General features: G+C 41.7%; 1 protein-coding gene across 2 annotated transcripts in view; it reads right to left on the reverse strand.

The window, feature by feature from the left end:
* THOC1 (THO complex subunit 1) overlaps positions 1-17,032 on the reverse strand; it is a 34,032-nt gene extending 17,000 nt beyond the window's left edge. The window contains exons 1-10 of one of the 2 annotated variants that reach the window (XM_067546925.1): positions 16,886-17,032; positions 15,929-16,002; positions 15,771-15,831; positions 14,313-14,379; positions 12,789-12,907; positions 7,565-7,613; positions 6,891-6,986; positions 6,485-6,567; positions 5,112-5,185; positions 185-293 (exon numbers count right to left, since the gene is read on the reverse strand). In XM_067546925.1, coding sequence (XP_067403026.1) covers positions 185-293; positions 5,112-5,185; positions 6,485-6,567; positions 6,891-6,986; positions 7,565-7,613; positions 12,789-12,907; positions 14,313-14,379; positions 15,771-15,831; positions 15,929-16,002; positions 16,886-16,933 — 780 coding nt within the window. In that variant the 5' untranslated portion in view covers positions 16,934-17,032. The remainder of the gene's footprint in view (positions 1-184; positions 294-5,111; positions 5,186-6,484; positions 6,568-6,890; positions 6,987-7,564; positions 7,614-12,788; positions 12,908-14,312; positions 14,380-15,770; positions 15,832-15,928; positions 16,003-16,885) is intronic. The other variant, XM_067546933.1, reaches the window with a different exon arrangement.
* Between the last annotated feature and the right edge of the window lie 647 nt (positions 17,033-17,679).

Genomic DNA, 17,679 nt, shown 5'->3' on the forward strand with positions numbered 1-17,679 from the left:
GATACACTATATGTACATCAAACAAATTACTGCATGGCTAATTTTGCACAAAATGTATAATGCATTAACTCATGCATTCTTACTTTCCAATATCATGAATAGTTTAATCTTTGGAAACAATACTTTCACTTGTGGAACAAAAGGTGGATTGCTGAATAGGTTTTATATAGGAACAAATAATTACCTTAAGAAATGTCTTCCATGAGATCTTCTCATAGCACTGCACAGGATTCCTAAAGAAATCTTGAAGCGACCAGAATTTTCTATACAGGTTGTAATCTATTGGAATGGAGCTAACAAAAGCAAATAACTATTTTACTCTGGATAGATATGCTAAACAAATGAAGGTCCATTTTCATGAATATGAAATCACTGAAAACAAAACTACCACTATTCCTGTAAATCAGATAAGCAAAAACCAGTAGTAGTAAGCCCTTCCTAGAGTCAGTAACTCAGAATATCAGGCCAAAACAGGGGGTTTCATTCAGCCCATTCATTTTCAGCTGTTCTTTTAAGATCAGAATCCTTTTCTTGCAGTCCTTCTCCAAGTTCAATTTCAACGCTATCCCATAGGCTGAGAAGCTGTACAGCCTCTTCTCCTCAAAGCATACACTGACTCGTACTGTAGCCAGTCTAAGGATGCTTGAAAATTACGTATATTGTCTTTCCTCTTTTAGGATAACCCACATCCAAGCATGTTGACACACACTGGGCCAGTGCCTTTATCTCATAATAGCTAGAAAAACATGAGTCAAATCATGGATTTGAGATCGGCGTTACAGGTAGCAATTTATTATGCAATTACCTGGGATCCTGAGTTGGCCCTTTAAATTAAACACCAAACAATTTTAGGTGCAGATTCTGCATCTTCTAGGCACAAGTTTTAGGACTGCTCTCATACATGATCTGAGACCGTGATTTCACATGCACTAATAGTACCAGTGCCTTCAAAGAGCCAGTTTGATTTGTAACTGTCATTCACACTCTCAATCATGGTAATTATGCCTGCAGAGTCTCTTTCAGTCTTTTCACATCACCACAGGAAGGGACATGATCACAGATCCACCCATTTTAAATATGAGCCCACTGCTATTGGTAAAACAGCAGGTGACCCCTTGAAAGCTGTCTGGCTTTCCTTCCCACTCACATGGTAGCTTCTAGGATGAGCTGCTCCTGTGGTTGGTTACATGGTTATAGACTGAGACAGTAGCTTGTTAATTTCTCTTTTCCCATGGTATTCACATTATCCAGGTGGGTGACCATACTAGGTTCCACCCTCATGAACATGTGAGTGTAGGAGGGGGTAAAGAAATTTACCCAACAAAAAATAAAAAATTGGGAGGGGTGGGGGACGGAGGAGCAAGTGGACAGAAAGGAAAAACAGTACCAACTCAAAGACTTTAAGGTCAGAAGGACCATCATGATCATCTAGTCTGACCTCCTGCACATCACAGGCCACAGAATTTCATTCACTCTCTCCTATAATAGACCCCTTAATCTCTGAGTTACTGAAGTCCTCAAATCATGATTTAAAGACTTAAAGTTATAGAAAATCTATTATTTACTTTAGTTCAAACCAGCAAGTGACCTGTGCCTCACACTACAGAGGAAGGCAAAATCCCCCAAGACCTCTGCCAGTCTGATCTAAGGGAAAATTCCATCAACCCCAAATATGGTGATCAGTTAGACCCTGAGCATGTCGGTGAGACCCAGAGCCAGACACCTGTGAAAGAATTCACTGTAGTAACTTCAGAGCCCTCCGCATCTAGTGTCCCCATCTCCAGCTGCTGGAGATATTTGCTACTATCAGTGGCGGATGGGCCACATGCCATTGTAGGCAACTACATCATACTATCCCCTCCATAAACTTATCAAGCTCAGTCTTGAAGCCAGTTAGTTTTTTTTGCCCCCACTGTTCCCCATGAGAGGCTATTCTGCAACTTCACTCCTCTGATGGTTAGAAACCTTGGCCTAATTTCAAACCTAAACTTTGTTTATATCCATTTGTTCTAGTGCCAATATTGGCCTTTACCATAAATAACTCCTCTCCCTCCCTGATGTTTATCCTTCAGTTGTATTTAGAGAGAGCATTTGGTTAGGCTAAACAAGACAAGCTCCATAAATCTCCTCTTGTAAGGTAGGTTCTCCATTCCTTTGATTATCCCAGTAGCCCTTCTCTGTTCCTGTTACAGTTTGAATTCACCTCTCAAACATAGGAGAGCAGAACTGCACACAGTATTCCAGATGAGATCTCACCACTGCCTTGTATTATAGTAATAACACTTCCTTAACTCTATTGGAAATACCTTGCCTGACGCAACCTAGGATTGCATTAAGCCTTTTTCACAGCTGGATCACATTGTCAGTTCATAATCCTCAACCAGCTCTCTCTCCTCCTCTGTCACTTCCAACTGATTCGTCCCCCAGTTTATAGCAAAAATTCTTGTTGTTAATCTCTAAATACATGACCTTGCACTATTAAATTTCATCTAATTTCTATTACTCCAGTTTTCAAGGCCATCCAAATCTTTTTGTATGATATTCCAGTCCTCCTCCAACTTTGTGTCATCCGCAAATTTTATTAGCACATTCCCACTTTCTGTGCTAAGGTCAGTAATAACAACATTAAATAAGACTGGTCCCAAGACCGATCTCTGAGGAACTCCACTAGTAACTTCCCTCCAGCCTGACAATTCACCTTTCAGTATGACCCCCTGCCTATAGACTCCACTTTACCCAGTTCCTTATCCACCTTTCAATTATTGTATTAATCCCCATCTTCTCCAATTTAACTAATAATTTCTCATGTGGAACTGTATCAAAAGCTTTACTGAAATCCAGGTAGATTAGATCTACTGCATTTCCTTTGTCTAAAAAAATCAGTTATTTTCTCAAAGAAAGAGATCAGGTTGGTCTGACATGAAACTTTTGTGAAACCATATTGAATTTTATCCCAATTACTGTTTACCTCTATGTCCTTAACTACTTTCTCTTTCAAAATTTGTTCCAAGACTTTGCATATAACTGAGGTCAAACTAACAGGGTTGTAGTTTCCAAAATCCCTTTTTCCCCTTTCTACATTCTTGCTGCTGGGCTTGCAATTTCATGTGCCAGTTCCTTTAATATTGTTGGATGGAAATTATCTATGCCCCCCAGTTTGGTCCCATTAAGTTGTTTGAGTTTGACTTCCACCTCGCATGTAGTAATTTCTACTTCCATATCCTTGTTTCCACTAGCCACCCTGCCACTACACCTAATTAACTCAGTAGCTCCTTATTACCCTTACTACAACAGAGGCAAAGTATTTGTTTAGGTATTGGGCCATGCCTAGATTATCTTTAACCTCCATGCATTCGCTGTGCTTAGCAGTTCCCTACTTCTTCCTTCCTTGTTTTCCTTTTATTTACTACTGGTTTTAGTTTCCTTTGCAAAATCCAACTCTGCTTGGCTTTTGGCAGTTTCACTTTTTCCCTACACTGACTTCTAAGAGGTAGCTTTCCTTGCTGATCCCTCCCATCTTCCATTAATTGTAGGCTTTCTGCTTTCATGTGCTCAACTGCTGTCCGTAATCTCTCTCAGGTCATGGTTTATGTCAGGATTTTTATATCAATAATGTTCCTTTAAGTGGGTGCATTAATAATTCAGGCTTTAAGGGACTGTGGTGTTAAGTATGTGTCAATTCATTCCTCAGAATGGTAGGTCAGTGGTAAAATTTCCAACCTTTGAAACATCAAACAGCAGCAAATCTATAAAGCTATGTATTTCTCATTCCTTCAGTACTATAATTTTTTAAAAAGTGATCATGATATTGACATATCAACCCTCGTATTACTGTTCTAGTGCAATGTTTTCTGATTATTTGCATGTACTTAGCATCTGGCTCATTTGACCTGGAATCCATAGCAACAAAAACCTAGAGCATCACCTCTCTCACCTTAATGATTCAGCCACTGTGAATGCAGCACTATTACAAGCTCACATTTACTGTTTCTGCCCTCACTGTTTAACCACTCCTCTAATAATATAACAAGATGGCAGATGACACCCATTTGAAGCCCAGTATGCCAAAATTAAGAAACACATTGTTTAGTACCTGTAAAACTAGTTACACTAAGAATTTCACCAATAATCTAAGCAGAAGTTTGTTCTACAAACGCTGACACAAAGTCCATTAAAAAAAGCATGTTGTCAACCATGCTTTGCACCAGTGTCTCCAGCTCTCCCTCTGGGACAGGTGAAACCACTTAAATGGAATGTGGATAATCAGAAAGAAGCTGCTTTAATATAAAAACCTCAGGGAACAAGTTTTTTCCTATTAAATCGAGCATTTTCTTGATTGATGACATTGGTGAACTGCTCAGCCACTTTACTGGAATGATTTTCAACCTCAGTGCCAAGTACACCGTCAATTAAAATTAAAGTGGTGATGTGCAGTCAAATAGCTTGCAGTTTATCCTCTTTCAATGACCCTCATGTTGCAAACCAGAAAAGAATTTCTTTTAAGTGTGAATTTAGCATTTTGTAAATTAGTAATAAGTTACAAGTTAATTAGTTTAATGAAATAAAAGGTTTAAACAACACTTAAGTCTTCAGTTAAATTAACTGAATTGAGGACATATTATAAACCCATAGGCCTTAACTGTCAGCTGTTGGTTACTGACTTTAGGCAACAAATGGCCTAATGATCAGAGCCATTTATTTAAATGCCTCTCTCTATATACTCACATTTGAAAATTTTGGCATAAATACCATTCAAATAAATATTGTTTAAATGAGATCAACCAGGAAGTTTTATTATCTGACTTATACTGTATTCAGTTTAATTCAACACCATTACCAAGTGCTTGTTACAGTATTTTTTGGTAATGTCAAAATATGTCGCTTCATTATTTGATTACATTACTGTGTTAAAATAAAAGTAGATACTTAGACTGGACGATTTTTTACATTAGATCGTAACTGTTTAGAGAAAGGAAGAATTCTGAATACAACATACAAGAGTAATTCCTAAACTAAACATTCTTATGCTAAAAGACCAGGAGTTTTCAATCTACCACTGCATGCTTTCATTTTATAACAATTTCAAAAGTCAAATTAAACTTTAAACTCACCAACTTGTAGGAGCTTCATCATCTCCCATTTCACCTTCTTCTACTTCCATTCCTTCATCTCTCTCCTCTATGTGCTGACCAAAAGGGGGGGGGGAAAAAGTACACAAAGTGTAGAAACTACATATACAAATTTTAATCAGCATGTCATTTTCATTATTCCAGTTTCAAAGACCTTCATTATTCATTGGAACCAAAACAAAACATACTTTGAATAGTTTTTGGTTTGTTCATTCTTAAGCCAGGTCTTCAAACACCAACTCTTTGAATATTGAAAAAGCTTTGCTATAGGTGAGAGTGAGCGCTGCATTTCAAAGTAAGTAAATATGGATGTTAAAACAGGCCTTGAAATGTGAAGACTGGCAAAGAGATTTCCCCTTCACTTTATTCCTTTCCCCTCTAAAGGCCTAATTCAGGACAGCCTCCCTGTGAAGGAAGAGTGCTTAACCACGTAAAGCAGTGGAACTTAAGCATGTGCTTAAGTGCTTTCCTAAATCGAGACCTATATTATTTTTTCCTTCTTCTCTCCCTTGAGGAGTTACACTCAATATACACCACAAAAATGGTTTTTAATTTTCTTGAATTGAAAAAATTAGGAGCAGTCACCTAGTGTAACTTCTACGGAAGTGTCATTCTAGAGAGACAGAGAAATACAGGTAGATACAAAAGAACACCAGGGACATTGGTTTTTTCCCCCCTCCAATAGCATATATGGTTTTAGTCTCAATAGCGCTTTAGAAAATTTGGAATTTATAACTTCCTCTCCCCCCACCCCACCCCCTCCTTTTTTTTTTTTTTTTTAAGGAACTACTTCAATTTTTGGTTCAGAAAATTTAGGATAACGAAGGAAAACCTCTCTACTTTACTGTATTCCACACTAATGGGTCCCTCTCATGAACTGCACTACATATTATATATACACATACATATAAAAAAAGGAAGAGAGAAGTATCCATGGCCATGATTCTGTAATGGACTATGCAAGGACAGACTCCTTGGCTTAAATTGAGCTCTGTGAGGGCCTGTACGGGCCCTGAATCGGCAAGTCAGAGAGAGAGCATGCTAGCATTTCAGTTACACAAGAAGTCGGGGAAAATCTTATTTGATTAACAAGATAACCCTTAAACCACAAGTTAAAGCATCCGGTCTCAAAATTCCAACAGCCCATCCCACCTATAATGGTAGGTAACAAAGTGGGTGAAATATATGCTAAGTTCTAGAGCAGAATGCTGTTTTATAGGAGTGCTATAAACTGAGTTAGAAGTATAATAATTCTAAACACTGGTTAAAAGTGGTTGTGCTTTTTTTGTGCCAGTTCTCCTATACTTTACAGAATTTTCTGCAGACACAGTTGAGTATAATGCTGCAATTCTCACCTTCTGTCCCAGAGTGCTTTCTTGTTCATTAGTATTGAAAACTGTGACATTTTCCAGATTAAACTGACTTTGCAAGTTAAGTCCTGCAGAAAAAAATACCAACTTTTAAAAATAGCAAATATGTCAGTCTGGGAACTTATGAAGTTCATAAAGCCAGCTCATGATTATTACCCAACATACAATAGCCAATCTGCAGTAAACAAATCAAGTAACAGTTTCTGCTTGTATTAATAAAAAGTGAAGATTTTTAAATTCTACATTAGGCACATATTAAATAAACTAAGAAAGTTAGAAACTGATTTCTGGTTAAAGTGAATTTTGTTTGGAGTAAAAGTATAAGAGACTCTGGGGTATTTAAATCTGTGTTATGCTGCTCTTCTTTCATGTGAAATACACAAAATCTCACCTGACTTCTCTGAAAGAGGAAATAATCTAGCAAGGAATAGCTGAATTCTTCCACAGAAGACTGTGTTCTGTGATTTAGATAATCTTCTTAGGAGATCTAAGTAATGTAAAAATGGGAAAGCAAAGACAAGCATTAATGTTACCATGGGTATCATCTCCCAACTTCTCATCCACTATCTCTAGCACTCATTTTAAGAATTCAGAAAGGTGAGATAGATAATTAAATAAATTTGAGACAACTGTAAATTCAAATTCCACTATCTTAAACAACCCTTCATCCCTCAGGCCTCAAATGCTTTATCTAATGTGTTCTAGTGGACCAAGTCTCTGAATTTCCACAAACCAATAGCCCTAGAACTGTTTCTATAATTGCTGAAAGAACCTATTGGGCCACTCCTTCCAATACAGCCTCTGGCAATGATGGGGACTTAAAGTTGCTCAGAAACTTTCCTTTACTTTATCTCTCTCTCTCTCTCTAATGACAAACAAATTTCCCCATAATCAAAATGAAGATCATATTGAGCAGCAAAGTCTTGAACACTTACCGAAATAAAAAACTCATCACTTGTAAAACTATTACAGAACGTATTCTAATGCGACTCAAATATTAAGACCCTAGCTTTGTTCAGTTGTTTTTGGAGCTGCATTCCACTTCCCTGAAGAAGTCCTACTCACCATTGCACATTCTCAACAAGTAATTCTTCCCAGCTGAATAAAATGTATTCTGAAAAACAGAGCAAATGTATCAGTATCGTTTGGAAGATGCTGCAATCTTCTTCAATAGCTTTTGTATTTTTAACTCAAAAACATAATACATATTACATTGATACTAGAAATAAATCCATTTGAGTCCTTCCTGTTCTTAAACCTCAAACGTGAATTTCCACTTATTTAAGGCCTTGTCTACATTAGGAAGTTGTGTCCAAGTCAGCTTTTGTCGACAAAACAGTCCTGGTGTACACACTACAATGTCTGTTTGTCGACAAAATAAAATCACCTAGACGAGAGACATAGAGCCTTTGTTACCAGAGTTCTGTAGCAAAAGCGTCAGTGTAGACACTGCTGTATGTTTATGTCGCGTTAAACGGATTCCGGAAATGTCCCACAATGCCAATCCTGATCACTCTGGACATCGTTTGCACTCTGCTGTTCTACTGCCACCTGCTCCTCCTCCTTTACAACTGCGTGAATATTTGAAATTTTTGTTCCACTTCCTGCTTGGTCGGCATGGAGAGCTTGCATCTCATCTTCCCAGAAGATCATGGCGGCTCCATGCAGCAAACGCTCTCCGCCTTGGAGCACACCAGAGCTGCAGGACCTGATCAGTATTTGGGGGGAGTCGGCCGTGCAGTTCCAGCTCCACTCTAGCTGAAGGAACTTTGATATTTACATCCAGATTTCTCATGCCATGGCAGAGACGGGCTATGAGCGAGACAAGCTGCAGTACCGAGCTAAAATCAAGGAGCTGCGGCAGAGCTACCAGAAGCCCAAGGAGGCAAACCATCGCTCTGGTGCGGAGCCAATGAACTGCCAATTCTACAAAGAACTGGAAGCCTTCCTCAGCAAGGACCCCATATCCACTTCCAAGACACCCGTAGACACCTCTGCGGCCCTGGGGCCACCGGATAGCAGTCTAAACCCCGATGAAGAGGTAATTGATGAGGAAGTGGAATGGAGGATGACCCAGAGTGAGGAAGCAGCTCAGTTGCTGAGGTTGGGAGTCAGGAGCTGTTCTCCACCCCAGAAGGATACAGACAGTCCCAGCCCTTCAGCTCAGGCACTCAGGATGCAGGAGAGAGAAGCTCTGGTAAGTGTTTGGAAGCTGATGCTGCTTGTGTACAGGAGGCATGAGGGTCCTCAGCTTGTCTAAACATACAGGTATTGGAAGGGATAGAAATGTACAAGAATAGCTGTGTTTGCATGTGCTTTCCCATTCCCTTCAGCATCTAGGCAGTATGGCTGAGAAGCACGTTAATGCACACCAAGATATCAAAGGTATCTTCCAGTGTGACCTCAAGGAAACTTTCTTGGAGGTACTCCCTGATTCTCTGCCTCAGATTCCTCAGCAGAGCAGCTGTGTTTCTTCCCCCATTATAGGTCACTTTCCCACACTGATTGAAAATCATGTTAGCAGGGACCAAGTAAATGCACAGTCATGCAGCATAGGGACCCGATTTGAAGCTGCTCGCGTAGAGGAGATACATCCTAGCGTATCGGCTTCTTTGTGTAGAATGGTGGCACAATTTGAAATTTGTTTTCCCAGTGCACCTGCATGTATACCCCTAGCAAGCACCCACCCAGAACCTCGACCTACTTGAATGATCTTGGCCCCCCCCAAACTTACCATTCCCAGGCTGACCAAGGAGCTGTACTCTGCGCAGGGGGACAATGAGAATGCAGTGTATTTCACAGTGATACATGTATACTGTGAGGGCACTGACAATAGTACTTCTTTTCATTGTTTCTTGTTCTTACACAGATGAGACCTTTGCAGCCAAGGCCCCTAAACCGGCAGATAAGGAAGCAACCCCACAGAAGCAAGGAGGAGATGTTCCAGGAACTACTCCAGTCCTCTGAGGCGTTCAAAAGAGAGAAAAGCACATGGAGAGAATCAGTGTCAGAATCCCAGAAGATGGACAGATAGGAACAGAAGGAAAACCAGCAGAGAATTTTAGCTGGCCATGAGTGCATGATCAAGGTCACGGAAGAGCAGACAGAGCTTCTAAAGACAATAGTGTCATTGCAGACACAGTTCATGCAAGCTCGCCTCGCCCCCCCCACCGCCACAACAGAACTTCTTTCGCTGCACTCCACCAACTCCCCCAACAAAAGTCAGACCACCTCGATACCCTCTTCATTCCATTCCTTCAGACAGCTTCAAGAGCGACAGCTGGACTTACACGCAGCTATAAAAGCAGGCACTGCCCCCCTTCAGGATTTGTTTGTGTTGTGCACTGTTGGGTGTTTAATAAAAAAGTCAGTTCTCAGAACAATAAGCACTGTTTATTTCTGTGTTAACATGAGATGGGCACCTCCGAGGCACATCTTTTACCTTTCATAGCAGTAAAATATCAGTGACGTTTAAAAAAAAATATATATATATATGGGTTCTCATTATCAAAATGGGCCCTCACTAACTCCCTTATGCATATGGCTCCCCCTTACACTCCCCAACACCCCGGCATCTGGCTGCTCATATGCAGATGCAAGGTGATCCGCCTCAGTTGTCCACCCCGGGGCAAACTTCTCACCCTTAGCTTTACATAAATTGTGGAGCACACAACAGCGGCTATAACCACAAGAAATTGTCCTCATTTAACTCCAGCCTGCCATAAAGGCATCTCCAGCAAGCCTTTAACCTTCCAAAGGCACATTCAACAGTCATTTGGCACCTACTCAGCCTGTTATTAAAGCGCTCCTTGCTGCTATCCAGGTTGCCTGTGTAAGGCTTCATGAACCATGGCATCAGTGGGTAGGCTGGGTCTCCCAGGATCACTATGGGCATCTCAACATCCCCTATTGTAATCTTTTCATCTGGGAAAAAGGTCCCTGCTTATAGCTTTCAGTGCTGCTCTGTGTTCCTGAAGATATGAGCATCATGCACCTTTCCCGACCAACCGGTGTTGATGTCAGTGAAACACCCCGGTGATCAACAAGCCCCTGCAGTACCAGAGAGGTATGCCTTCCTATTGATGTACTCAGTTGCAAGATGTTCCGGAGCCAAAAATTGGGATATGCGTGTCATCTATTGCCCCGCCACGGTTAGGGAATCCCACTGCTGCGAATCCATCCACTATTTCACACACATTGCCCAGAGTCAGAGTCTTTTGCTGCAGAATGCGATTAATGGCCCTGAACATTTGTGATAACAGCTCCAACGGTGGACTTGCCAACTCCAAACTGATTAGCAACCAACCAGTAGCAGTCTGGAGTTGCCAGCTTCCACACAGCGATCACCACACGCTTCTCCATCGAGAGGGCAGCTCTCATTCTAGTGTCCTTGCGCTGCAGGGCAGGGGCCAGCAGGCCAGCACCTCATAGAATTCCATGAAGGTGGCTTTGTGCATTCAAAAGTTCTGTAGCCACTGGTCGTCATCGCAGACCTGCATAACAATGTGATCCCACCACTCAGTGCTTGTCTCACGCGCCCAGAACCAACGGTTCACTATGTGCAGATGTTCCATGAATGACAATAGTAATGCGGTGCTGTTTGTCTGCACGTCACCCAGCAGGTCAAGCTCCTCTGATTCCTGTTCCTATTCAGAGCTCATGATATACTGCACGACCAGCCACGATGTGTTAAGAACACTGAAAGCAACAGTGGAGAATAGGGCAGGATCCATCATTTCAGATTCAGATGGCGGGCGCGCAGAAAACGGCAGGGAGTTATTGAAAAAAGGGTGCGAGTCGCTACAAGCAACACAATGAATGACAGCACAGATACACATTGTGCCATGGGACACTGAACCAGCACCCAAGGTGCTCTGCACTCTTCTCCCCCATCCCAGAATTCCAAGCAGCAGAAGCTGCCAAGTTGCATGGTGGGATAGCTGCCCACAATGCACTGCTCTCACTGCTGCTAAGTGTGGATGCTCTTTTGTGATAAAATGAGTGTTGTGTATAGACGGGTATGAGCGCTTTTTTTTTTTTTTAAATCACCGGTATAACTACCATCGACAAAACCTTTTGGCATAGACACGGCCTAAGAAAGACTTCACAAAATGAAAATACAAACAAAATAAAGTCCCAATTAATTTCAAGAAAATTTCTATTTCCTATGCAAATCACGCTTAATGCCAACCTCTATACAAATACAAGAAATGCCTGTAATTTACCAGCTTTTTCTGAAAGGCTCTTAACAGTGCGAAATTCTGATATGTATGCATCCCATTTTTATTTTTCCCTTTATGTGTTTTAGAGATAGATGTAAAGTTAAAAGAAGCATGTAAACAGAAAATTTTGAACAGCATCAGCTGGCATTAGAGATCTGGCAGTAAGAGAAGTGAAATGGATGATGTTTGGAATAATGGCAGAAGCAAGTCTGGTTGAGAGGCTGCTCCGAAGTGGAATGGTCTGCATGCCTGTCCCAAATGGCAAGGAGGTCACATTTAGATCAAGGAACAGAGAAAACTTGAGAATATTCTCAAGCTTTTTAAGGGTAAGTCTGAAGATGTGCCAACACTAGAGATATTTTAAAGTGTTACAATTCTGGGCTGATTTTGTGGGGTTCTCACGATCATGCAATAAAACTGGAAGCTCAGGAATTTTGTTTGAAATGCCTGGAGTTTCTAGAGGCTGCTATTCTTGTGTTGCAGGTAACCATAACAGCTGCCGGCAGTCCTGGGGTACCCATGTGCTACATGCAGTGAAGAGCTCTAGAGCAGGTGCAGTATGGCAGAGCCTGTTCACCTCTGTGAGTTTGGCGGCGGCAGCAGCGGCTGCACCCCCACAATCCAGGAAGAGAGTTACTGAAAACAGGAGCCCAAAGGAAGCCCCTTCTCCTGCAGGCTAGAGAGAAGGCAGGAAGTGGAAGGAGAAAGGGGTGAGTGCACATGGGCAGCTAAGGCCTGCATTTTTAGGAGTGCACATTATGTATGCATTTTGAGTTGACTTTCCAACCTGTTATTGTCACAGACCCCTTGGGATAAGCAGGGGATTTAAAAAAAACCCAGAAGATAATTAAAAAAAGAAAAAATCATTTTTTTTATCTAATCATGATTTTTTAACTCCTGATGTTAGACTTACAAGCTTATGTTTTATGTTTCCTACAATCAGGCAATACTGACATTTATTCCATCACAAAAATAAAAGAAAATCCATCTGGTTAATTGGTCAATCTTTTATACATCTATAGCATCACCTTGGCATGAATGAAACATACTTTGGAAAAAATACTTACTGATTTCCATGTAGTGACATTTTTTTCTACAAAGGTAAAAATTTTGTCACACTGGTCCAAAGGCAGGCAATCCAGAACATCTCCCAGAAGCACAAAAGGGGTTGATGCTGTGCAGATACCTTTGGAGAGGGGTGGGGGTATAAGAATTATTTTGGTCAGGAAGGTTAACTGTACTAACAAAGACAGTAAAAGGAAGTTGCAGAGTACCATGAGAGAGAAGTTTTTCAGGGTTCCCACAAAAAGTTACAAAGGATGAGGACTAAAGCGTAAATCCTTCTGTTTTCCTGTGTGTGGATGCAGTATAGTTTTGATAACCGCAATAGTTATCAAAACTTGGTAGGTCCCCAAATTAAGAGATGTTGGGATTTGTATTTAAATGTGTTTTTATTACAATTAAAGCAGGCAATGTTTTACAGAAGAAGAAAGTGAAACTATAATGCGGCCTATTGCCATTTAGGGCTTTCTGAAGTAGAAACTGCCCTCTACTATGAAACAATTCAGAAATGTCAGTGTTTTCATCAGCCAGTGACTAATTCCTCAGAAATGAAGAGGCATATAGCCTCATATTCTTCCAATGTCCTTCCTCACTTTTCAGACTTCCAATTCAATGGTTCTACTTCTACTTCAAAGTAAACCATGATCAAACGCTTTATTATTGTCATTTTAGTCAAGTGACTATTACAATGGTGCTCTAATAAATAAGATGCAGAAATTACTGAGGTACACAGCATATGCAATCACAGCTAACTGGTCACACTTTACACTGATCATTTATGAAACACACATGTTTTGCCAAAAGATGATTACTACAGTTAATACAAAAATTTTACTCAACAAAACAAATATTTAACAGGAATACACTTAAGTGACTGATGTGTTTTCCTATTCATAAACAAATGAAATGGATGACCAGAGGTTCTATGCAAGAGGGATTCCACCATTGCCTTAATTCTCATTCACAATTCTAAAAAGACATCATAAAGACAAAGACGCAAACACTATCAAAACAACTGTGTTGCAGTAGGTCAGTTACTGCTGGAGGCCAACATGGATAGCCATGAGATGGGTTTTTATTCCATTAACATGTTAATTAACTTTGGACAATTAACCTCTCTCTCTCAACAGTAAAATGATAACAAGACCCATAAGTAAAGAGCTTAGAGATCTATGGATGAAAAGTACTATGTAAATGCTATTACAACTGGGGAGAAGAGTCCAGAAATGAACACAGACTCCCACTGTTTGTTTGTTTTTTTTAAAATAGAATCACTTTAACATGTACAGCAGTTACAAGTTCAGCTAGCAGGAGTTAGTCAGCTGTCCTATGCAAAAGCTCTGCTACTGTTAGAACAGTATTTGTATTTCACTCATCACGATAATATCTTAGCACTTATGCAAAGTGAGTTTACCCAACTAGTTACGCTAAGGATCATGCACAAGCAGAGTTGACATTTGTAAATACTATTGAATATGATGAGCAGACAAACTTATCTATCTCATAGGTTGTTTTATATAATTACTCACCATCTGTAACTCCATTAATAGCAAGAGAAATAATAGCCAAGACATTTTCACAGGAAGCTTGGTTTATCTAAACAAATGTAAGACAGATTTACTACACAGAATCCAAGTAATTTGTAATATTTTGATCAGATACATTTAATGAAGCCAGAGAAAGCTAAAGTATATTTTATATTACAAATGTTCAAAATCTCACTATAGGCACAAGGAAGAGTCAATGCTCATCTCCCCATTAATTTAAGCACTCTGGGAATAACAGTCAGTAGCAGGCATTTCATATAAAACTCATACCAAGTTAAACTCACACAGCTAAGTGACATTTCCTGATTACTTGTGGTCATTAAAGACTTTTATGCATGGCCAGTGCTACAGAATATTCTTATTCCAACATGTCTAATTACATTCTCCTTAAATTTCCTCTGCAATTTCAATTATCTGATTCCTTTCATAAACAGTGGTCTCATCTATGCTTAAAATTTGGCTGATATAGCTATAGTACTCAACAGTGTGAAAAATCCACACCTCTGAGCTCTACAGCTATGCAGACCTAATCCCCACTGTAAATGCAACCAGGCTTCTGTCAACCTAGCTACAGTCGCTCAGGGAGATGGAACTCCTACAGTGATGGAAAAATCCCTTCCATCACTTTGGACTGTGTCTAGACTGTGGAGTTATGACAACATAGCTACAACTATGCTGCTATAGTACCAGCAGGGTAGACATGGCCATGTAGTGTTGCTGTGTGCCATTAAACAGTTAACCTGCTCCACTGTAGAAGCATCTGCATTTTGGTGCTGGGTGAAATGATTCTGTGTACATTTTGTGAAGTGCTTTGGAATGAACAGCGATACTATTTTAACTCAACATTAAAAGGCACTTACAGCCTATACTGCAAAACATATGGGAATGTGTAACTTTCTTTCTCTCTCTTTTTTTTTTTTTTTTTAAATGTCTTCCTTTCAAAGTACAGAATAAAATTCTTTAAGTCTACACTCTGTTAGGTATTTTTGATGCAAGTTATTTTCGGTTTTATTTTACTCTTAGGATATCCTTTAAGGGCTAAATAATTTTTAAAAAGCCCTCTCTCTTGATCCTATATACAAGCTGCTATCACACCTCCATTCACTATTATCACACAGATTTATAATTTGGAATTTAAGTATATCAGGAATTTAAGTATATATTAAAAATTGCTATGTCAATAAATGCTGCAAGAGAGATTTTAAAAAGTCACTATACTATGAAACATCATTTGTGAAAGCATGTTTTAACTGCATCTTTTAAAAATTAAATATATAGCATCAAAGTTTCCAAAAGATATCCTAATAGTTTCTGCAAGTTTTTACTAATAGTCAACATAGTATATTCAAATGATGAAAATTGTACATCAGTTGTACATTAATTTACATGTACAATTTTGATTTGTATCAACAGTTACAGTGATGTGAACAATATACTTACAATTTCCTCTTCTAGAACAACTCTGAAAGATTGATCCAGGGTACATTTCTTTTCATTTTCACTACAAATAGAAAAGTTTTAGACTATATTGATGATATGTTCAGCATCAATACAAATTATTTAAAAATACTTTTTTTTTAAATGAAATACCTCCTTACCTTCCAGGAATCTGGTTGAATGAATGCAATAAGGGTTTGATAGTTTTGTTGGTCAGAGCATCTCGAGTAGAATTCTAAAAACAAGTTAAATGACATAATAAATTGCAAGTAAGTGCCAGTACAAAAAACCAAAAGCAGTCCAGACAGAAGACTCTCTCTTTTTAATGACAGAAAAAAAAGTAAATGCTAATGAATCTACTTGCTCTATTAGTATGTGGGTATTTCCACAGCTCAATTTCCATTAATGATAACAAATGTATGCAATTTGGTGGGTCAACATGCCTCGGAAAGCAGTGGCTTTTAATGCACGGAAACATGCCTTAAATGAATTAAGGTACACACTAACGTGACTGAGAATACAAGTGTTCTAGATACAAACGTCTGGTCTACTCACAGCTGCCCGAGTTTGACCAGAGGCGGGGTTTTAAATTGATTGAGCTAAACTGGTTCAAGTTTTGCGTGTGTGTTTACTAGTGGGCACTTGGACGGGTTTCCGTCGCTCGCACTGGTACGCCGACCTACGGCTGCCCACGCAGAGGGTTTACACGGTTTTAACTAAACGGTTTTTTCAAGTGATTAATAAACTTAAGCGGCGGCAGCTGCTCTGTGCAGACCAGCCCTGGGAAAACTCTTAAGCTCCAGCACCGACGGGAGGGGGGGGGGGTCCCAGTCACAAAGCGACCTACACGCAGAGCCTCCTGCCAGGCCGGGCCTGAGGGGAAAGCTGCTGCCGTGCCGGCGGCTCCATTTCCCGCGCCCTGGCCCCGGGCCGGCCCACTGCCCCGCGCCGGGCGGAGGGGCGCGCGCGCGGCCGGGGGGGGGAACGCACCCTGCAGACAGGGCTGGGCTGGGCCGGGCGGGGGAGGGGAAATGCCTGCGCAGGTCCCGCTCCGCGCGCCGGACGCTGGGGAGGGGGGAGGCGGGTTCGTGCCGCGGCTCCAGGCCCGCGCTGCTCACCGTGAAGCGGAGCCGCGCCTCGGGCAGGCTGAAGAGCGGCGGCGACATCCTCCCTCTCTCTCCCCCCCAACGTTCAGCAACAGCCCGCGGCCCGAGCTGCTGAGTCTGACGCCATCGCTCAGCGTCTCCCTCCGTCCGTCGTTGTCCTCGGCTCTCGAGCTAGAATGAAACCATAGAGAGCAGATCTCCCCGCCCCCCACCCCGAGCTAGAGCGCCCCCCCGCCAACGGCCTGTCGCATCCTCACGGCCAGAGAGACGTAGGGCCCCGCCCCGCCAGGCAGTGACGAGTCTGAGGGACGCCCGGGGGGGCGGGGTCACCGCCCTGCCTTGTTCGCTACGTAACGGCCGCGCTTCGCACGCGCACGCGCACACACAGCGCCGCCTCGCCCCGCTGCTGGGGGGCGGTAGAAGCGTGAGGAGGCGGGCGGTACCTGCCTCTGCAGCGCCCCCGCCCGGGGGCCCCGGCCCGCCCGCGTCGCTGTGCTCGAGGGAGGAGCAAAGGCTGCGCTGCGCTCTCGTGTAACCGAGAATTTCCCAGCAGCACCAACCTGCCCAAGCAACCCCCCCCCCCCCTTCAGGCCGTCGACCCCCGCCTCCCCCCCCCCCCCACGCCATGCCATGCCATGCCATGCCATCCTTAAAAGCGTGCATAAGGGCTGACAGCTCGCAACCCACCCCCCCATAGTAACCTCACGACCCCCAGTTTGAGAACCCGCTGCTGTAGAGGTGCTAGAACCTTTCCCCCCTTCCCTTCTTGTGCGCTGCAGATTTAAAAAGTACACACACACTGATAC

Source organism: Emydura macquarii, unplaced genomic scaffold (genome assembly GCF_026122565.2).
Source record: "Emydura macquarii macquarii isolate MOO-44397 ecotype Brisbane River unplaced genomic scaffold, CSIRO-AGI_Emac_v2 contig_212, whole genome shotgun sequence".
NCBI classification, from domain to species: Eukaryota; Metazoa; Chordata; order Testudines; family Chelidae; genus Emydura; species Emydura macquarii.